The sequence below is a fragment of the Pantherophis guttatus genome, chromosome 7, assembly GCF_059756535.1.
Source record: "Pantherophis guttatus breed Tessera chromosome 7, ASM5975653v1, whole genome shotgun sequence".
In the NCBI taxonomy this organism is placed as follows: Eukaryota; Metazoa; Chordata; class Lepidosauria; order Squamata; family Colubridae; genus Pantherophis; species Pantherophis guttatus.
The window spans coordinates 37,257,623-37,279,540 of NC_142069.1; the positions used below are offsets into that span (position 1 = coordinate 37,257,623).

General features: G+C 36.1%; 1 protein-coding gene and 1 long non-coding RNA gene across 2 annotated transcripts; one reads left to right on the forward strand and one right to left on the reverse strand.

The window, feature by feature from the left end:
• Positions 1–609: 609 nt before the first annotated feature.
• On the forward strand, positions 610–19,927 carry HAL (histidine ammonia-lyase). Its single transcript, XM_034402986.3, has 20 exons — positions 610–923; positions 1,908–1,968; positions 2,179–2,215; positions 2,987–3,061; positions 3,143–3,215; positions 4,143–4,209; positions 4,412–4,449; positions 4,539–4,664; positions 5,811–5,950; positions 8,101–8,148; positions 9,731–9,878; positions 12,398–12,493; positions 12,948–13,006; positions 14,302–14,382; positions 15,256–15,321; positions 15,428–15,593; positions 17,122–17,256; positions 18,543–18,651; positions 18,763–18,832; positions 19,679–19,927. Exons 1-20 carry the CDS (start codon positions 677–679, stop codon positions 19,835–19,837), a joined length of 2,001 nt encoding a protein of 666 aa, XP_034258877.1. The 5' UTR covers positions 610–676; the 3' UTR covers positions 19,838–19,927.
• Positions 3,942–15,147, reverse strand: LOC117655477 (uncharacterized). Its single transcript, XR_004588678.2, has 3 exons — positions 15,104–15,147; positions 12,374–12,481; positions 3,942–5,057 (listed from the first exon to the last, which is right to left on the reverse strand). It is a non-coding gene; the product is annotated as an uncharacterized LOC117655477 (long non-coding RNA).
• Positions 19,928–21,918: the final 1,991 nt, after the last annotated feature.

Consider the following 21,918-nt stretch of genomic DNA (forward strand, 5'->3'; position numbering starts at 1 on the left):
GAACATACTTACTATCAAACATATTTTTGTAGAAAGTATTGTCTCCGAGTTTTTTGAGTTTGAATACAACTGGAGACATTAGGAACATTAGCTATTCAAGCTAACAATATTAGCTTTTCAAGCAGGTAAAATCTTTGAAAGTGGGTGCATGGGGAAAAAATTTAACTTGCGTGGGATGTTTTAATTAGATTAAATTTAATAGAAAATCGAATTCACCAGGAAAAAGTTTGAATTCACATAATTATTATCTCAGTCAAATGTTTGGAATCAGTTGAGTTTAGGAAGCAGTTCTTTCAAGAACAAAAATGAAACAAAACAGGCTTCAGAGCTAATTTGGATAGCAAGAGGTTATTTTATAGTGCTTATTTAAATTACAAAAATAGGACTGCCAACATGATCGCCAATGTCCGATGATGGATATGGCACAAGAAGAAGAAGAATTTAATTTACAAAGACTTGCTTTCTCTGTGTTTTTAATCAGATACTTGGTTAAGTACATATGTTGATTTATTTGCAGAACCCAGGAACCTCCGGGTGGGTGGGTAGCTTTTTAGTCTTCTGATTGGGACAGTAGAAGCCAGTCAGGTGGCTTGTGCTGCAGAATGTAGATCAGAGAGGTGCTCATTCTTAAACTGAAGCTCTCTAGTAACAGGACAACCCTGAACTGAAGACAGGTATGCCAAGGTACACGGTGCATGTCCGAGGGGAATGGCTCACTGTCCCTTGTCAAACTGGGACAAGCACAGTGCAATGGCTAGGAAAAGAAGCTCTGAGGCGTTACATCAAAAACAAGCCTGACAATGGAGGGTTTGCTTCAGTGGAAGAAATAACATTCTATGTACGATGCTGCAAAGGACTTGGATTGCTGGACCACGATGATGCCTTGGAGGATGTCTTAGAGGACAACGAATTTGTGGAAGTTGGTAAGCAAACTGCACATTACAGGTCTGAAAATACCTTGTGTACATCAAAGGGAAATTATACATTTCATAAACTGAAATGGTCAGAAAGGGAAAAGATAGCAGGAAACAATATAAGCTGGTCTCCATCAGGAACAAGTTTACCTTTAAATATAAGATATTTTAGTTACAGTTACTTTCAAATAGCTTTAAAGCATTTTTAGAAGGGGTATACAAACCATGTATTTTCCTTATTCATGAACTGAAAGAAAATATATTAGATCTAAACTGCTGTTTGTGATGTCACATTCATCATAACATCCCAGATTTCAGCTGCAATTGCATTTCAGCAGAAAAGCAATTGTCCCTGTGTTGTTTGTCCTTTATCATTCCTCCCTATTGCTATCAAGCTTTTGACAATCAGTTTTTGATACAGGGATTTGGTTTCTAGGCTCATGCTTCATATTGGCCTTCTGTATTTATTGTTAACAATATAAATTAGGCTGCTATTTCCATAATGTCCAACCTCACCTATATGGGAAAGGTATGTGCAAATAATAAATATTTATGTCTGACAAAATTGTTGTATATGTGTGTTTGCTATTAAAATAGCATTGAGAGCTAATTTTCCTCCTGTTTCTTCTGGGGCATAGCTGGGAGATTGTGAATTGGCTGGTTTTGTTTTTTTTACTGGTTTTTTTTAAATTTAGTTGTTGTTGCAACCTGCTCAGGGTGGTACTCTAAGATGGATGGCCATACAAATCTTTTAAATAAATGATTTAATTGGGGAAAAAGAAAGCATAAAGAGACAAGGGGAAATGGCATAATAAGATTTGAACGATGCTGTTGTTGATGTTGATGTTGATGTTGATGTTGATGTTGATGATGTTGATGTTGATGATGATGTTGATGATGATGATGAAGAAGAAGAAGAAAGGTAACCAAGGCATGAATTATTTGGACATAAAAATCTATGTATTAATGAGATTAATTTCCCTTTCCCTCCAGTGATACAAGGAGATGTAATGTCCCCAGATTTTATTCCATCTCAGCCAGAAGGTGTTTATTTGTATCCTTTGAAAAATCTCTCAGATTTTTTTAAAAGATTCCTAGGTTGAAAAGATCTAGTTTAGTGCATAATTGTATTCTTTCTCTTGCTAATAACAGTAGCCTAAAAAGAAGTTTAAATGAACAAAGTAAAATCAATCTCCAAAATATTCTTAAATGTAAAGTTAAACCACCAGCTTGCCATGTTTATTTTCCTTATATGTTATTTCAGATATAGATACAGATACAGATATAGAGAACCGGAACAGGTATGGGGGAATGGTGGTTTATAAACAGTTAGCACAGCCTTCAGCAATTTCATGTCCACATGTGATCGAATTAACAGCATCACAGCCAGAATGGCCATTACCATACACTAGTGGGAACCGAAATTAAAGTCTGCTCCATAATATATGTTCCATAATTTGGAATATAAATCTAAATGTGTTTGTTTCCTGTTCTGATCCTTGTTTTTTCTTCTTTTATATGATTTAGATGATAAATATGCAGGCTTCCTTGTTTTCTTAATTTTCCAACACTGTTCTAAAACACCTTGCTGCTCTAATAATAAACCACCACCACCACAACAGTATGATATGCTTCTGTGTGCATGTCTAGGTTCTGGTCTACCAAACACAATGGGAATTACATCTGAGTAAACAGAAGAAGCTACATTCCTAATATTCTCAAGTCTAGGAAATTGACTGATTGCACAGTCCTAAAAAAGATGCTGGAATGAATAATTGCAATCTTAATAGTCTGGACCTTGCCTTTTGGACATAATGTTTTTTTTTAATTACATGAAAATAGTTCCTACTAGTACAATGGCTCAGTTTCAGATTATTTTTATTTTATTTTTTTCTTATAAACTGTTGTGTGGTCCTGCAGAAGGAAGAGCAATATAAAAATTAAAGAAGTAAAAATGAAAGAGAAAATCTGATGGTTCCACTTCAATGCCTTTGATTGTGCACAAGCATCAGCAATAACCCCACAGATTACAGTTGTACAGTTATTCTCTCTAACACAGTTCTTTCATTCAGTATCTTTATTTAGATGGAAATAGTTTGACAACAGAAGATTTGGTCAATTTAGGAAAGGGGCTGTATAATATCAAGGTAAATATCTTGAGAGATTTTGATATTTTTGTTCTTTACCCATAATTAAAACACAAAATAAGTAAGAACTTTTTTTTCCAGCTTACTCCTGAAGCTGAAATTAGAGTCAAAAAATCCAGAGATGTTATTGAAAGTATTATAAGTGAACAAAGAGGTAACCATTGCTTTCATTTTATAAGATGATTTCCTGGGAGCTCAGACCAATATTTCTCTTCTTCTGCTTCTTACTTTGCATCCCTAGAACTTGAGAGCGAACAAAATCCCCTAGCCAATCTTGTTCTAAAACAAGCAAAATGTACCTATTGCACACCCAAATCATAGCAACATGATAATAGAAATAGAACTGAATTTGCATCTACTGCCCTAATCAGTGGTGGGATTCAAGTAATTTAACAACCGGTTCTCTGCCTAATGATTTCTTGCCAAACTGCTCAGAAATTTAACAACCGGTTCTCCCAAAGTGGTGTGAACTGGCTGAATCCCACCACTGGCCTTAATGCCAAATATATCCAGTTGGGAATAAGCACCACTTTCTGTAGAAAAAGAGAAAACATATTCTTAATATAAAACAATAAAAAGGTATTAAGACCAATCAGCTATGTTGCAGTCATTGGGGTAGAATGAAAGGTAGAAAGTGGGAAAGGAGCCACCATGACCATCAATACAATAACCCACTGGTATGAAAAATAGCATGAAGACAATGTTTCACCCGTGACTTCATCTTCTCAGATGTACTATTATGTGTGCTGCACGATTCAGGATTGCAGCCAAAGGGACTGCAACAGGTAAATATGCACATGCCCAAGAAGACTGCCCTGGAAATAAAGCATTTTGAGAGGGAGAAAACAATAAGGTTGCTGCAATGAACAATACTGAATGTAGTGACCCCAGCATTCACACCGTCTGCTTCTTTATTGCTGCCACTATCACATACCATTTTCTAAGTGGTACTTAGAGATGGCCCTGGATTACAGAGTCTTATACAGGCCTACCTGAACAGTGATGGCAGTAAACATGACAATCTAAGTCTCTTTCTTTAAACACAATAATAATAAATACATAACGTATCTGTTTCTTTCAGTTGTCTACGGAATCACAACAGGCTTTGGGAAGTTTGCACGGACTGTTATTCCAAACAGTAAGCTACAGTATGTCACTTTTATTTCTTTCTAAACTCTGTAAAAAAAACTATAGAAAATATAGAAAATTTCTAAATGGTCAGCCTGAGCCAAAGCTATTTTTAATGTAGTGAAATGATTTCCATAGTTTCAATTTTAAAAACTTTTTTGCATTAAATTTAATTTCATAATGTAGTTTGAACTGACTATTTTCCGCTCTTTTCTCTCTGAGGGAGCTGCAGGTGAACTTAGTCCGGTCACATTCTGCAGGTAATGGAGGATTCATTTCTAATTATTTCATCATCATTTTTACAATCATTTTCGTCCTGATAATTTTGAAATGAACATTTTCATTTCAGGGGTTGGGAAGCCTTTGATTCCTGAGAGATGCCGTATGCTCTTAGCTCTGAGGATAAATGTCCTAGCCAAAGGATACAGTGGACTTTCGTTAGAAACTCTTCAGCAAGTCATTAAAGCATTTAATGGTAACACGATAAGTGTTTTCCTGATATTTTTTCCAGACTTCAGTATTTCAAATACAATTGTTATCCTTTAGAAGAAAGTAAAGTTCCTACTAACGAGCAAAGAATCTCCTATGAAAAAGGGAACAATCTTTCTCTCTTCTCTTTGCCTTTAAAGTAGTGGATTGCACTTCGAATAAAACGATAGAATGCTAGAGTTGAGCCATGTTTGCCAACTTCAATATTATTTATATCCTGTAATGCTCTAACATAGTGATAGCCACATCTTTCAAGTAGACAATATATGGATCACACGGTTCAATTGTTTGTTTCTTGGAGCTTGGCTGTTTTCTAGCAGAAGTTTCATTTCCCATCCAGGCAAGATCATCATGATGTAGTGGCATTTAGTATCTTTTGCTGAAAGGAAATATAATAATAGCAATTATTATATATTCAGTCATTATGGCTCTGTCAAGGATCTCATTTTCAGCACACTTTAAAAACACAAAAAGCCTTCCCTCCTTTCCATCCGCCACCTGAAAAATGCATGCAAACATGTTCCTCTCACTGAAGTAACAATTAACTTTTTATTGGTTGTACTGATGAATTGTGGAGAAGACAGGAAATAGTAGCACTTGAGGTGCTTTGGGGAACTTGGGTGGGATTGATTGCACAGCAAGATTAAAAAAATTGAGATGGTGGCTATGATCAAAGTTCAACTTGTTTTTTTAAATGTGTGTTGCCATCTTGACTTATTTTACCATGCATGGTGGACGTGGACCAGTGGTGGGTTGCTCCTGGTTCGGTCCAGTTCTTGTGAACTGGTAGTAAAAGCAGCAGGAGGCTCCGCCCACCTGCCCGGACATCATCATGGATAATCTGTGCATGCGCAGAAGCTTCTGTACATGCGCAGAAGCTTGCGTGCACTCCCATTGCAAACCGGTAGTAAAGGTAAGTAGAACCCACCCTGACGTGCATACCCCTGTAACCTAGGATAGTGGTAGTGAATAGAGAAAGTTGAGTCTATTGTCCCTGCTGAAAGGCAATAGGGTGATCTTGGTTTGTCTTCCTGCTCAGTGGGAACTATCATTAAAGTGCTCTGCTAAAGATGAGGAGACAAAATACTGTATCACAAAGAGAAGCTCTAACCAAAATAATTTTCCTCCACAGCTTCCTGCCTGCCTTACATTCCGGAGCAAGGGACTGTTGGAGCCAGTGGAGACTTAGCGCCTCTTTCCCATCTTGCCCTGGGACTCATTGGCGAAGGAAAGATGTGGTCCCCAAAGAGTGGATGGGCTGATGCAAAATATGTAAGAGAGAAACTTTCTAATGTAAATGGTTCACATGGTGATGGGAGGGTCCATTAAAAGGGAAGAAGGTTATTTTCAAACTTTTGCAATAATGTCTTAAAATGTAAAAAAAAAATGATACCCTGGTTGTATACCTTCTTTTAAAAAACAAAGGCAAGTATGTTGCTTCTAAGGAGAAATCGAAAGGATATATTTGGGAAATATCTTTATTACACCAACAGACCACAGGTCTTTTCACGACCTCGGGTCTCACCATCAAGCAAGACACTGTAAGAAGCAGAGATAAAGTGACACAAATAATATTAAATTCATGACATCTGCGGGGCCATTTTAAATGATTCCTACATTTTCTGTTGCATTCATGAATGCCTATGGGATGACCATGAAGATGAATCAATTTTGACTCCTAGTTTTTAAGAAAGCTTTTCTCAGCCTGGATCTTCCACCTTATGTGTTAGATTTTAATTAACCATTACTGTCCACAGTCTGTGGGAAAGTTGTTCCTAGGACAGAAAATCAAGTACCTGAACTCATCTGTACCTCCAAGTCCATTTTGATTCCTAGCACCTGCCTGGATAAACACAGTTTTCTTACTTTTTCAGAAGCGGCTTAAGATCAAATGATTAGCCAAAATTATACAGCTGGCTTCATGCCTAAGGCAGGCCTAAAACTCTACCTTCTGGTTTTTAGCCTTGTGCCTTTAATCATTAGATCATACTGGCTATCATTGTCATATATTCTAACATAATATATTTGTAAACTTTAAAACAGAGACCCCTTTTGGGTACCAGGGACTGGTTCTGTGGAGAGAGATTTTTCCGTGGACCAGAGGTAGTTTTGTGTGCTGCCTGCATCTTGCTTCACTTGTTTACACGGATCGGTTGCTGGCATGTTGTGGTCTGGTGCTGGTTCACGGACCAGGGTTGGCCCTGGTTTAAAGCATTATTAAGATTTTTTCCCATTGATTTTCTTTGTAACATCTTTTTAGAAATTAGTATAATTTCAGAAAATGCCACTTCAGTTCAAAATTTCTGGAAAATCTATTACGGTAGAATTTTAAAAATCCTATCTAGGGAAACCTTTATATACTGTATAAAGTATATACGGCATACTTTCCTAGTATATATATATTTTTAATCAGACTTTTGTATTATTACACCAGATAATCTAATTGGATCTATAGCCTGAATAAAGTGAGGTAAAAGAGACATTGAGTATCATAAGCCAGCCCTGTTCTTCCAAATTACTAAATTGCCTGTTCAGAGTAATATCTACAATATATTACAGGTAGTCCTCAATTTATGACTGGTCTTTTAACAACAATTCAAAGTTATGATTACCTCAGAAAGGGTTCTTTAAGGTCTGTTGTAAAATATTGTGCCCCTCCTCCTGTGGTCACATGATTGCATTTTGGGCGCTTGGCAACGTGCTCACATTTATGACTGGTTGACCCATTGCACAGTCAGGTGATTTAATTTGCAATTTTTTCCTGATTTCCGACATTTTTCCAGTTTCCAGCAAAAAAATGTCCATGTAGGAGAATGAATTCACTTAACTGCATGATTCTCTTAATAATTGCCATAAAATGGTCCAAAATTGGATCCAGTCATGTGGTGCCTAACCTAGAAGCACAACAATTTAAACCAAAATTCTGGTTCTGATTATGTCCTAAGTCAAGGACTACCTGTACTCTAGCTTGCTTGAATATGAGTAACTGTGTAACTGCAAACATTAATATTCCACAGTTCCTGGTCCTGGGAAAGTGTGTGCTTGTGTTGAAGCAAACACAATTAGAAGCCACCTACTGCCTGAGGAGAAGCAGTTCACTAAGTTAAGGCAGTTTGAAGAAAAAAACTGTTTGGAGCTGGTGTGGGCAACCTTCCATTTCCTACAGTACAAATGTGTTAAATAGTGATATGTAGTAAAAAAAGAAAGTTAAATAAAAGGAAACACAGAAAAATCTAGAAATTCAAAACAACAGTTCAATCAAAACTAAAACTTGAATGTAAATTTAAGGCCATTTCCTCATTTTTGTCCTAGACTGCATAGCTTCTAGATATTTCAAAATATTTGTACGTAGAATACTGAGAATTTCAATTCATTTGAAAAGTTTTTCTCACTTAATAAGCATTCTTGGTACTGCCTTATAGGTGCTGGAAGCTCATGGACTCAAACCAATTACTTTGAAGCCCAAGGAGGTAATCAAATGCATGTTTGTTTCCCAATACCACAGTTTCGATTGGCAGATAATGTATTATTTAGGTACATAATCCAGCACTGAATTGTTATAGTGAATCGAAGAGGTCTGTATATTCATATATATATATATATATATATATATATATATATGTATATGTATATGTATATGTATATGTATATGTATATGTATATGTATATGTATATGTATATATATGGTGTGTGCGTCAGTGGTGAGTTGCTCCCGGTTCACACCGGTTCGCATGAACCGGTAGTAAAAATTTTTAGTAGTTCGGAGAACCGGTAATAACATTGGCTGGCCACACCCCTGAACCGGTCCCTGGCCCGGTCGCTGCTTGCTTACCCCGCCCACCTCATCAGAGGCTTTTTTTTTTTTTACTTTTAAAAGCATTTTTTCTACAACCTCTTCGGCTGAAAAAAAAGGCTTTTAAAAGTTAAAAAAGAACTCTGATGATCACGTGGCTCAGCTCGGATCTCAGAGGCTTTTAAAAACATTTTTTCTACAACCTCTCCGGCCGAAGAGGTTGTAGGAAAAAAAATGCCTTTAAAAGCCTCTGATGATCCCAGCTGACTTGCCTGATCGTCAGAAGCTTCTAAAAGCATTTTTTTCTGCAACGTCTTCAGCCGGAGAGGTTGTAGGAAAAAAAATGCCTTCAAAAGCCTCTGGCGATCCCAGCTGACTTGCCTGATCGTCAGAGGCTTCTAAAAGAATTTTTTTCTGAAACCTCTTAAGATTGTAGAAAAAATGCTTTTAAAAGTAAAAAAAAAAAAAGTTGGCCACGTCCACCCAGTCACATTACCCCCCGAAGCCATGTCCACGCCCACAAAATAAGCCATACCCACAGAACTGGTAGTAAAAAGTTTTAGAACCCATTCCTGATGTGCATGTGTGTGTATGCATGTATACGTGTGTGTGTGTGTGTGTGTGTGTGTGTTTATAATATTGACCTGGGCATAGGGAAACAGCTTCTTTCTCCCGCTTTTCTTCTTTTTTAGAACAGTCCAATCTTTTCTTCCCTTTATAGCTCATTCATACCTTCCCTATGCCCAAGATCAACATACGTTTCTTTTACATATTCTTATTAAGCTGTGGCTAGAATGCAGATCAGTACTCAGCATGGGTTTAACTGAACTCTGCTTTATATAGTGAAAGTTTTTGTTATATAGTTGAATGGAATACATTTGAGTGTTTTGCATTTACTGCTTCTCTGCATAGACTCTTAAAGAAAAGAGAACTTAAATTAACTATATGTGAAACACTCAAGAGATTCAGACTGAAGCGTCGTGTCTTCATAGAGTTTTATAGATGACAGGACTGCTAGGAAAGTAAATTGTAGCCAACCATGAGATATGACTGCCAGAAAAGTAATTTCAAGTTGAACAAATGTTGGAATGAAGGAAGTTGCTTCATTCCCCACCCAGGCTGTTTCCTGAGATTGCTTTTGGCTGAAGCACAAGAGGAAACATTTTGTGTTCTTTGAGCCAGGAAAATATAGGAAGGGATGTCTTTGAACAGAAAGACTCACTGAATATAATCCTTGGTGGGTTTTTTTTTTTTTGAAGGGTCTGGCTCTTATCAATGGAACACAAATGATAACTTCTCTGGGATGCGAAGCAGTTGAAAGGGCCAGCGCGATTGCTAGACAAGCTGACATTGTAGCTGCCCTCACACTGGAAGTTCTCAAGGGCACAACAAAAGCCTTTGATACAGGTTGGTATTTTTAACGCAGACTAAGGTCTGTCTGTATGTCGGTCTGTCTATCTTTCCCTCTGTGGTAATTTGCTTGTTCCTTGTTTTCCACATGTTTTTATTCAGAGATATATTCCAGAAAATCCCTCAGCAATTCTAAAACATACATCTTGTCACACCTATAATTCACCTGAGCTTGCCACCAAACAATGGGCAACAGTATTACAGATTTTATACAAAACATATGCATTAGTTTGCAAATTTGTGGCATATATTTTCAACAATACTAATTCTCACTGTGGCAGCCAAACTAGCATCATCACATATCACAACAAAGGACTGGTAACTTAAAAATAATCCAAAACTTTGCAGAAGCATGAAAATATTTAGGAAAATACTTTAACACAGGGGTGTCAAACTCATGGCCCACGGGCTGGATGCATCACGTGCAAGCCACGCCCTTCCCCGGTTTAGCGAAGGGGGGAAAGTCGCAATATGTCACGTGATGATGACATGACAACGTGAATTTGACACCTCTGCTTTAACAGTAATAGTTGTTTGGGAGACCAAAGAACTCAACCAGAATAAGTTAGGTTCTATGCATTATGTTCCTGGGCCTAGATATTAGCTGATTGCTGTGAGTGGAGAATGAAAATAACATGGAAGTAAATAATCATTTTTTAAAAAAAGGAATAGTGTTTGGATCCCAAACAAAAACACTCCATAATTACACCATTTCAGGGGTGGTATTCACTTATCTTCACTACCAATTCACAATGTGAGCGCCTGCGCAGGACCTTCCGCGCATGTGCAGAGCATCAAAAACGGGACATGATGACATCCAGGTGGGTGGGCGGAGCTTCCCGCAGCTGTCGCTACCGGTTCATGCGAACCGGATAGAACTGGCTGAATACCACCGTTCCACCATTTTATTTATAGGTCCCATTCATTGAAAGAAATAGGAATACACTGAATGAATGAGCAGCAAATATTTTATACTACACTGCTAGATTTTAATTGATTACAACTTTAAATTATTTTTTTTGTTTATTTATTGCTTTTTAAATTAATAACAAAAAAGAAAAGAATAAATAGAAAAATAATAGCAATAGTCAATGAGATTCAAAAAACACATAAAAAGTGCTATAATAAAAAAGTGAAAATATATGACAAAAATATATTACAGGTAGTCCTCGACTTATGACCACAAAGGACCCCCAAATTTCTATTGCTAAACAAGACAATTGTTAAGTGACTTTTGCCCCATTTTATGACCTTTCTTGCCATAGTTATTAAGTGAATCACTGTAATTGTTAAATTATAGCACAATTGTTAAGTGAATCTAGTTTCCTCATTGAATTTGCTTGTCAGAAGGTTGGAAGCGGTAAGCACATGACCTCAAGACACTGCAACCGGCATAAATGCATGCCAGTTGCGAAGCATCCAAATTTTGATCAAGTGATCATGGGGATGCTGCAACTGTCGTAAGTGTGAAAAATGATGGTAAATCAATCTTTTCAGTGCCATCGTGACTTCAAATGGTCACTAAACAAATGATTGTAAATCAAGGACTACCTGTAAACTTTTGTATATGTCATTATATCAATAAACAGATTCAAATAGATAGATAGATAGGTAGATAGATAGATAGATAGATAGAGATAGATGTTTATATATTTGTCTAATGCAAATATTATTCAAAATGTACCGTATATATTTCTGATATATTTATATGACTATTTCTTAACCTACTATATTCTGTATAAATGAATCTGATATTTCATTATATTTGCCCGTATAAAGTTTATGTCTGTCAACTCATATGTAGCAAATATAATGAAGTCTTCAATCCATTGAGTAGAAGAGGCCATAAATTTATCTTTCCTATGTTGCAGCAGTAAGGGCACAGAGAATTCATTTGCACTATCAGTTTTAGATCTCATTTAGTTCAGGAAATATTATCCTCTGAGAATTTTAGCTTTTGTCATACGATCATGTTAATATAATCCATTACTTTCTTCCAAAACTTGGTAAGTATAGGGCATTGTAAAAACATATGTTTTAAAGATGCATTATGCTTATTATGTCTCTAAAAATGTTATTTTGACATTCCTTATCTATACAAATCCACTAAATTCTAAATATCTTTTTTTGTTGTATAAGTCATAACTTGAGGTCCATTGACATTCTTGCTATACAGGTAGTTCTTGGCTCACAACCATAATGGAGGCTACCCATTATGGTCAGAAGACATGACAGCCATTAAGGGAAGTGCCCACATGATTGCCTTATGACCACCCCCCATCCCTGCTCTCCCTCATGCAGTCATTAAATGAGTCCATGGGTTGTTAAACAAAGAAAGAAGTGCCTCAGGGATCCTGGGAAAAGCCCTGTGAGGCTTAGCACAGGGACAATTTTTTCCATATCTCCATATTTTCCTCAAATTTCAAAGGTGCCCATAAGTCATTTTGGTCAAATTTCAATCCTTCCTCATTTATTTTCTGAAAATATTTTACCTCTTTATCCTTACTTTAAATCAGATATTCATGCACTGCGACCACATCAAGGGCAGATTGAGGTAGCTTTTCGATTCAGGTCCCTTTTAGACTCTGACCATCATCCTTCTGAAATAGCAGGTGAGTAATCATTGGCAGTTGATATATACTTTATTTATCCAATTAATGCAATCTTTTTTTAAAAAAAAAACTGAAAATGACATTTCAGCTTAATTTAAAATAGTATTTTGAGTCATGACTGCTATTTGTTAAAAAAATCACAAATATAGAATATTTAGAATTCATTAAATATGTTACAGTATAAAATTAGTCTGAATGTAGAACGTACCTGTAAACACATGACATGCATATTTCATTGTAAAATAATACAATATTATTGGCGCTAAAATTCAATATATTTGTAAGTGTTGCTATGTGAATCCAGAGGTACAGAAGTGGAAACAGTTGCCACATAACTCATTTACAAAACATTTCAATGCAAATCCCGTATTTTAATACAGCATTGTGAAGATTTCACCAAAATATCAATGCAGGTCTTCTAAAACAAACATTATTTGCTTTGTTTCTTTTACAGAATCACATAGATTTTGTGATAGAGTGCAAGATGCATACACATTACGTTGTTGCCCTCAGGTAAAGCTTCAGAAATTCCTTCAGATATACAGTATGTAATCAGGAACTTAATATACTTTCCAAGTTAACCGAAGTTAGTTTTATAACCAAGTGGAATTCACAAGTAAAACTGATGACATTAACAAAAATATTAATTTCAACAACTGTACTTAAGAATGGCACTTGTTGATAAGTAGTACCACCCACATGTAGCTAAGTGGCAGCATGCAGTCAACTTTGACTGAAGTCTGAAAAATTAAGCAGGGTTAGACAGGCAAGCACATGGATTGGAATCAACAGGAAATCCCAGGGCTGCAGGCTAATTTCAGAAAATGACTTCTTAGGTGAAGAAGACAACAGGAGATCATTATCAAATTGTTCTCAGGAAAATTTCACTCAATCTTTACTTGAAAGAGACTTACCTCAGCATGTGAGCCTCTAAATATTCACAGTCTGAGCAAGTTATAGTATCTAGCCAATCTTGTCTGAACTTAAAGGTAATTCTGATTCAATATAACATAGTACATAGGTCCTATCCTGAGTATCAGGGCTCTAGTACTTGCAAAAGACAGCCTGGAAGAAGATAGTAATAAAACATTTCCTATTGCTGCCAACATTTTATGGACATCTTTATCAAAGTCACCAGGAGCTGAAGTTAACTTCCAAGAGATTATACTGTATGAAAAAATGTTTTCCAATCAGAGATTACACTGATTACAGAAATAGAATCTATATGGAACTATTATTTCAAAGAATAATAATTCAACAATTAGTTGAATAATTCTAGACGATAATTTAAAAATAATGAAAAATCATCATCTGGGAATAGATCATTAAGAACAAATTAAGCATTGCTGCATGCACTATAGTTATAGTTAAATTTATTAAACATATGTAACATATAGCATAGGAAACCTACACAGATATATTTTGCAGGCTTTGTTTATTGTTTATTGTTTATTGAGTCAATACAATATATACTTTTCCTTAACTCTGTATGTTTCTCCCACACTTGTGAGCCAACCAAACATCAATCTGACTTAAATACTGTAAAGTATGCTGTAAATATAAATTGCATACTTTCTATTGTCTACAAAATCTCAGGCATTATTATGAAACAAATGTTCTGTTCGATCAATAAAGATGGAAAGGTGGACTTGTTTTAACAGACTTTCTAAACTGAAGCCTCTGCTTATATTGGCTGAGAATGTAGAAAGTTATAGTTCAACACATACAGACGGTGACAGGTTGAGAAGGTTAACTAAAATGAATAATGGTTTACCAAAAAATAACTAACATCTATCTTTTTCTTGTAGGTTCATGGTGTTGTGAATGATACAATTGCCTTTGTAAAGAACATAATTACCACAGAGATCAATAGTGCAACAGACAATCCTGTATCCTTATTTCTTTTAAAAATAAATTGGTTTTTTTCCCTTTTAGGAGTTCTATTACAAGAAGTGAACTTGGATTGTGAGACAGATGATAGAAGATATATTATTAGATTGGGTTGGGTTGGGTTGGATTGGATTGGGTTGAGTTAGATTAGATTAGATTAGATTAGATTAGCTAGAGCAATGATAGATGATAGAGATATAGATAGATAGATAGATAGATAGATAGATAGATAGATAGATAGATAGATAGATAGATAAAGGGTGTTAAACTTGCAGTCTCACGCTGTTGTCAGTGATGTATCATGACTTTCCCCCCCTTTGCTAAAACGGAGGTGGGCGTGGCCAGCACATGATGCAACCGGCCTGCAGGCCGCGAGTTTGACATCCCTGAGATAGATAGATAGATAGATAGATAGATAGATAGATAGATAGATAGATAGATAGATGATTTATTCCTAACAAGAAGCTACATAGTATCCACTATCTTTCTACATTAATACATTAAACATTTAAGGTAACATCATGTACCCTGATCTGACTCCTTGCTCAGAACTGAATCATTTACTAAATATTCCATTTATGTTCCTCCATTTTTAGTTCCATTATTATAGCTCTCTTACTATATTTAGCAACCGATCTTCAACTCCACATTTGTGCAAAAACATTCACGCCTATTGATTTTATCAAATATTTTCTATGCATCAAAAGGATATATGCTTACCTTCCACTCAAATCACTTTAAAAATGATTTGCTAAGTGCCACCTGTATCATGAAACAAGTAAATAAATTAATACATTAAAAATGTGGAGTTTAAGCTGATCAAAGGAGTCATTTTTAAACATGTCATGTTAATTCTTAATTTTTTGGTAAAGATGGTTTTTGCTGACCGGAAGGAGACAATTTCTGGAGGAAATTTCCATGGTGAATATCCAGCTAAGGTAAGTGTCAAAAATTTCTTCCTCTAACATGTATTTGTTAATTTGGAATTGTGGGGGGGGAGAAAGAGGGCTAAAATTCCTATCTCTAAAACTATTTAACTTGCAGGCTTTAGACTACCTTGCAATTGGTGTCCATGAACTTGCTGCAATTAGTGAAAGGAGAATTGAACGACTCTGTAACCCATCACTCAGTGAATTACCACCATTTTTGGTTACAGAAGGAGGTCTAAATTCTGGCTTCATGATTGCACATTGCACAGCAGCTGCCTTGGGTGAGTACTTGGGTCACAGGCATCTGAGGACTTGGGAAAATATGAACTTCTCACCTGAAATTGGGAGTATTGATAATAGTGCATCCTGTTTTATTATAGTACTGTGGTGCGTACATTTTTTTGGGACAATTTCTCTCTTGTGCATAACTCATTGCATCTAGGGCTATCAATTACAATCTGGCACTATGTCAATACTGCCGTACATTGATAACACGATTCTCTATTTGTAATATCTTCTTAGGATAAATAATAGTCTGGCTTGTAGGCTTATTCCTAGATATATATGCATAATATATATCTGGTAGGTGAGAGACCACCAGTAGCCTCTCACCGACCAGTACGCTCCCATAGAGAGGGGCTTCTTAGGGTGCCGTCGGTCAAACAGTGTCGACTGGTGGCCCCCAGGGAAAGAGCCTTCTCTGTGGGAGCACCTACCATCTGGAACAAGCTCCCCCCGGAGATACGGAGGATTACAGATCTGCGCGCTTTCCGCTGTGCCCTCAAAACATTTCTATTTCAGCAGGCCGGCCTGGCCTAACCTCTTTTTTAAACTGTTTTTAAATTTTTTAAATTTTAAATTTGTCTTATAAATTTGGGGTGTTTTAAATTTTGTTTTCTGGGCCAAATTATTTAATTGTATTTTAATGGTTTTTTTAACATTTGTATTATATGTATTTTATCTTTTGGCTGTTCACCATGCTGAGTCCTTCGGGAGTAGGGCGGTATACAAATTTAATTAATAATAATAATAATAATAATAATAATAATAATAATAATAATAATAATAATAATAATATAGCACTGTGTCTTCATTTCAGCCTTCGTGAGCCTAGGAAATATTGGGTAGGTAGATGAAAAAGTACACTCAGTTATATAGAAATATTGTAGGAGCTACTATCCCACCACAGTTGGGCTATTTCACCAAGACAACAATCTGAAGCTTACCTTTGAATCAAGTATGACAACTGTCATAGCAAAGAAAAAAAGATACAAAGTTTATGGAAGGCCTGCACAGTATCTAGACTTGAACATTATTGAAATTTGTTTGGAGAATTCAAATATATAGTGCATGCAGGGAGATCTGGCAATATCTCTAAGCTAGAAGAGTTCTGAGAAGAAGAGTATTAAAACATTCTGAAAGCAGAAATAGAAAGATTTTTAGGTAACTACAGGAAACATTTGGAAGCCATTATTTCTACCTAAGGAAGTATAGCAAAATATTGTAACTGAAACCATTTTCAAATTTCTGTTCCTGCCATATTTTTTTTTATTTTAAATCTGTAAACAGTTATATGTAAATAGTTAAGCAGGCATTCAGCTTTAATGAAGAAAGATACCAAACTCAACTAGGCAGAACTTATTGTTGGCTTCTGTTCACTTCAGGATACATTGAAATATAGAATTTGACCAATGCCCGAAGTTTTGTATACAATACTATTATTACAAAGATCTTTCATGGCTGAGTGTTCTTTACAATGAGACGTTGTTTCCATTATTATTTGCTTTTATTTCTTCTGGGCTTTTGCAGTTTCAGAGAACAAAGCTTTGTGCCACCCTTCTTCTGTGGACTCTCTTTCAACCAGTGCTGCGACAGAGGACCATGTATCCATGGGAGGATGGGCTGCAAGAAAAGCGCTTAAAGTCATTGAGCACGTGGAACAAGGTAAAGCTAAGTAGCAACCTCCTAGGAAGACACAGGGCATCACAGCAAGGCTTCACGAGGTACATTTGTGTGTTAGATTCCTATGAGGCTGAACAAAAGCAGGATTCCAAGACAGGCAGTGGCACCGTTAGAGATAGGAATGGGTGAATCAGTTTGATTCCTCTTGTTCCTTGCTTTACAGGGCTTGTTTTTAATCAGATATCCAGACACAAATTGGTCTTTTTAAAATCTACAGAGAATTTACTTCCTTTGAAAATGTGAAAGACCATCTGGCTCTTAGCATCTAAGTGACACAGCAAGAATTTTTAAAATACAGAACTATTCTGAGGGGCATATTTAGGCTCCTTCAGACAGCTACTTCTTCTTCTTCTTCTTCTTCCTCCTCCTCCTCCTCCTCTTCTTTTTAGCATATTCCCACAAGTGTGGGGTCTGCTTTTCAGATCATTGAACACCACTTTACCCAGTCAGCTGCATCCCCAGGGCGTAGACCTGCAGCTTGCATATCTTTGTTGATGGTGTCTTGCTATCTCTGTTTTGGATGCCTACGAGGTCACCGGCCATTGACTTCTATTTGGTAGGCAGTCTTGTCAATAGTGGAAGGTGCTACTCTCAGGACATGTCCATATCAGAGGAGCCAGCCTTCTCTCATCTTTTCTGTAATTGGTGCCACAGCGCTAATGATTGTGAAATATATCAAATCAAAAATATGTTTTTAGTTGCTGATCTTGGATAGATTGTCATAGTATACTTCATTAGACGCTAAGGTAGCTCAAGTGAAAATGTTGCCCTACCCTTTTTCTATTATTATTAATCTGTAGGTATTTTATTTTGCCATTTCTGTATTATGAATAGCTTGGTGCAGAAGTATTCTTAATGGCATTGGATATGATGAAATCATTGTATGTGGTTTATGACCATAATAAATATTTGGTTTCATGATTACATCATTTACCAATATTATGGCTATGGTGCTTGTCCTCATTGTTTATTTGTTGTTTATAGTTTTGCCTAATGTTTGTACAATGCATATTAATTTATGGTCTTGAATTGGCCTAATAAATATACTGTCCTAATTTGACTTTTTACTTTCCCCTTGATATTTAACCTACAGATCAACCTCTTGCACTTATTGGCAAATGACAAAACATTTGTATAATTTCTTCAGAACTCCACTCTTGGTCACATCCTTAAAGTGCCAATCAGGTTCTGTGACTCCAAATGTTGAGTCTTATATCTTGAACTCTTTTCAGCTAACCAATTATTTTCCTATTGTTTATATTCACTAGTGCTGGCTATAGAACTGCTTGCAGCATGTCAGGGCATTGAGTTTCTACGCCCTCTCAGGACTACAACCCCATTGGAGAAAGTCTATGACCTTGTGCGGTCTGTTGTCAGGTATATCAAACGACGATTCCCATAGATTATAGCTTTGGGGAACATTGGCCAAATATTAACAGAACCATACTAATAGGACTAAATTGAGGATTTTAATTTGACTTTTTTCAGGCCTTGGTTAAAAGATCGTTTTATGGCCCCAGATATTGAAGCAACTCAGCGATTGCTTGTGGATCAGAAGGTAAGTTGTTGTTATACATATACACCAATGCATATAACTCTGTATACATAGCAATTGTTCATAATTCCTTACAAGATTTAGTATTCACTGTTCTATGAAAAATATTTAAATATTTAACAATGAAATATTAAATATTTAATGATACTCTTCAGATGTGTTAGGACTATAACTATCAGAATTCCCAGTCAGTACAAGGAAGGTTGAACCAGGGTTGTAGCAGCTACTGCGAAAAGATAATGGCATATTTATTTCAAATATATTTATCTGTTTTCCATTGTCAAAAGTTTCCCAGCTCAACTAATTAATGTCAGGAAACAAACAAAACAAACAATAGTTGACAGAAAATAATTAGCAAGCCAATAAAAACAAATATTCAAACTAGGTACTGCAAAAATAAAATATGTAAAATGTGGGCAGAAAAGGAAGTATTTCTTCTCTTGTTACTAAAGAGGGTAGTAAGCAGAGATACAGAATTTCAGAATAAAAAAGAAAAAATTGGGAGGATTTTTTATCTTGTCTTGGTGATGCAGGCAAACTGGCTTCAATAAGTTACATTAACAAAATCATAACGAACAAATGAATGAATGAATAAATGAATGAATGATAAAAAAAAGAACTTGCCTTCTAAATACTACAGTCTGAACTTCAGACCCCATAAGCCTTAGCTTTATAGCCAGTAGCAGACATCTGTAGGGCAAAAGGCCTATAGGGCATTAGTTTCCTGTTCCTAATTTTAGCGTGTCTCCTGTTTATTCGTTATTTTGACATATGTTCCAAGATTTTGCTGAATTTCAGGATCAGACTTTGCCTTTTCTTCTAACTCACTTTTTTATTTTCTACATCTAGGTTTGGGAAGTAGCTGAACCATACATTGAGAAATACAGAAGGGAACATATTCCAGAATCCAGACCCATTTCCCCAACTGCATTTTCTCTATCGGCCAGTAAAAGTACTTCTTGTCACCACCATCACCACAGTGATTCTGAGGAGCATGAAGAACTGTGAAAACTATCCGAACTGAATCGCAGTATTTCAATTGCTGGATCGCTGTATGTGTCGTAAAATTTCTGTAGTTTATTCTAAAGGGTATTTGGGGTGGGGGGGGAGGATTATTTCCAAAACCAAAAATGCTGATAGAAAAGTTGCTAAAATAATTTTACTATTTCACAAATTGAAAAAGAGAATATATAGATTTAATTTATTACAAAATAAATGGAGATGGGCCTGGAATGTAATCCTGTGCACAAATTACATTTCATGGCAAAGTTAATAAAATCAATGTCAAAATTAATATGAATAAACTGTTCCGGTATATTAAAATAAATATATTTAATGTTATAATATTTAAAGAAATTAATTCTTAAATCTTTTCAGAAATGAATACTACATTCATAGTTTATACCAAATTAATCCAGCACCAGAACTGTGCATAATACTCAGAAGCAATGAGAGATATTGTAGAAGTATAGTAAAATACAATTTGGTAGTAATGCCAAGTTTGAAGGCTATAAGTCACATCTTAAAAGTTTTATAAGACTAAGTATTTCTACATATCTTCTTATCTCCAGTCTGAAAAAAAATAGGTTTGTTAAACAAACAAACAAACAAATAGCTGTTGATGGACTTCTTTGCACGATATAGCCTTCCTCCTATCTAGTTAACAGAGCGAAAGCAAGCTGATTTTGGATTTTTCTAATCTAATGTGGAAACACTGTTTTCCATCTTTTCCTATACAAGCCTAAATGTGACATTTTGGTGATGACTCCTACGATGCTATGGAAGATTTGGAATTCACCTACATTCTGCAAGCATGTTGCTTTCTATCCAGTTGCTGTGTTTTCCCCTCCATGGCTGATTTGTTTTGTGCTGCTAGACTGACATAACTTTAAGAGAGGAGTAGCAGCAGTAATACTAATTGAGTAAGGAAGTAATCTGAATTTAAGCACTTTCTGTAGTCATTGGTGCTGCCACAGGTTCTAGCTTATCACATTCTCTGGTGGTGTTGAAAGAGATCATTACTCCAGGGATTTCTAAAGCAAAGCACACTATTTCTGACATGTGGCTGAAGCTACTGTGCTAGCTGTCTGTCCATCCTGTCCCCTCACCCAATCTCAGCATACACAGTGGAAGATAAGAGTTGGTTGTGTTAATTCAGGATTGGGAAATCTGTTAATCGCTGTACCTTAAGCTGACCCACAATAAGGTGGGTAGGACAGTGCCAAATTTTGGCCTCATGATTAAGGTGTAGACTAGCTACATAGACAAAATGTATGCTTAGATTGTGTCACCCTATGGACTGGAATAAATCATATCTAACTAGCTGCCTGGATGTGCAGCTACTGAGTAAACTTTGAAACCAGGAGTATGAAGTAAAGCTGGGAATTGTGGTAGAAATCAGAAAATATGAAGCCACATCAAGACAATGTTCTAATCCAAACAGAAAAACTTCTGTAGCTCTCCCTGGGTTCAATTACCAACTGGGTTCAATTACCAATTACAACTGAGTGGGGGGTTGGACTAGATGACCTATAAATTCCCTTCCAACTCTGTTAATCTGATTGATACCATATCTCAGAACATCCAATTGCTATGAAATTGGATTCCTAGGAATTACCACAAAAAGAAATCAAACCCAAAACAAAATTTCCACATGTGTATACAGGTGAAACTCGAAAAATTAGAATATCATGCAAAAGTTCATTTATTTCAGTAATGCAATTTAAAAGGTGAAATTAATATATGAGATAGACTCATTACATGCAAAGCAAGATAGTTCAAGTCTTGATTTGTCATAATTTTGATGATTATGGCTTACAGCTCATGAAAACCCCAAATTCACCATCTCAGAAAATTGGAATATTGGGAAAAGGTTCAATATTCTAGGCTCAAAGTGTCCCACTCTAATCAGCTAAGTAAGCCATAACACCTGCAAAGGGTTCCTGACCCTTTAAATGGTCTCTCAGTCTGGTTCAGTAGGAATCACAATCATGGGAAAGACTGCTGACCTGACAGTTGTGCAGAAAACCATCATTGACACCCTCCATAAGGAGGGAAAGCCTCAAAAGGTAATTGCAAAAGAAGTTGGA

What these genes read in the sequence shown, in the direction of transcription:
- HAL (XM_034402986.3), top strand. Translation starts at nt 677, where the DNA reads ATGCCAAGGTACACGGTGCATGTCCGAGGGGAATGGCTCACTGTCCCT. An exon ending in CAGCCAGAAGGTGTTTATTT is followed by an intron (nt 1,969 to 2,178) that starts GTATCCTTTGAA and finishes ATGTTATTTCAG; the next exon opens with ATATAGATACAGATACAGAT. An exon ending in AACAAAAGCCTTTGATACAG is followed by an intron (nt 9,879 to 12,397) that starts GTTGGTATTTTT and finishes ACTTTAAATCAG; the next exon opens with ATATTCATGCACTGCGACCA.